General features: G+C 34.5%; 1 protein-coding gene across 1 annotated transcript in view; it reads left to right on the top strand.

The window, feature by feature from the left end:
* The window catches only part of INTS7 (integrator complex subunit 7), an 89454-nt gene that overhangs the window by 13846 nt on the left and 74641 nt on the right, over positions 1-967 (top strand). Inside the window, exon 2 of the mRNA XM_003800520.3 lies at positions 238-367. Coding sequence (XP_003800568.1) covers positions 238-367 — 130 coding nt within the window. The remainder of the gene's footprint in view (positions 1-237; positions 368-967) is intronic.

The following is a 967-nucleotide window of genomic DNA, read 5'->3' as shown; positions in this document are numbered from 1 at the left end:
GTTTGGTGAGGTTTATTTAATGGCATTAAATATTTTTAATCAATTCTTAACCTTTAAAAAATTGTTTCATATTATTATCTATCTAAAAGTTTCCAAATTACGGTTTCATATCCCATTTTTATTTTTAAAAGTTATAGTTGTACTTCACCAAATTGTTAAGAATGATTAGTATCTTGCTATTTTTGCTTTGTACCCACAAATTTGCAAGCTGATCTTCCTTCTCTGTGTTTTTCATAGGTCTAAGATCTGGCAAACTTGGCGAACAGTGTGAAGCAGTTGTTCGCTTTCCCAGACTTTTTCAGAAGTATCCATTCCCTATTCTCATCAATTCTGCATTTTTAAAGTTAGCTGATGTTTTCAGAGTTGGGTAAGTCTTTTTAAAGCTCAGTGTCCTTAAGGACTGGTCTTTTTCTTTTTGCCTTTTAGGACTTCTGCATGATTAGTTACCGTGTTAGTGGAGATTTAATGACATTTTAAGCAAAAAGGAAAAGTATAATTTTAGAGAATACTTAATTTCTTTGGGTAACAGGACAAAATTAAGACATTGTATATTTTAGAAAAATCTGTGGTTTTGTATAGGTTGTTTTGAGAAGTTTCTGATTTAATTTAATAACGTATAACATGAGATGCTGTGAAGTACCTGAAATGTAAGCACTGAATGAATACCCGTGTGCTTTTGTTGAGTGAATACCCTTGCCCACTTCTTTCTACCATCCTTCTGTACTCATATGTTTATATGTACACACACAATATCAGATATGAAAGGGAGAACAACCTGTAGAGTTAGCCTGAGGCAGAAGAAGGGCCATGTGACCTCCTGGCCTTGGATATGGTATGAATTGAGGAGTTTTAGTTCTGCTCCAGGGCTATTCCTTGTGTCACTGCCATTTGGATGTCTTGCACAAAGGCTGCAGGCATAACTAACTGCTTATGTTCAGTATCTACCTAAGGTATAAACTTTAGGTAA

Source organism: Otolemur garnettii, unplaced genomic scaffold (genome assembly GCF_000181295.1).
Source record: "Otolemur garnettii isolate 467f Iridium unplaced genomic scaffold, OtoGar3 scaffold00178, whole genome shotgun sequence".
NCBI lineage: Eukaryota > Metazoa > Chordata > Mammalia > Primates > Galagidae > Otolemur > Otolemur garnettii.
The sequence above is the reverse complement of the archived record's forward strand: the minus strand, read 5'-3'. Positions and strand labels throughout refer to the sequence as shown.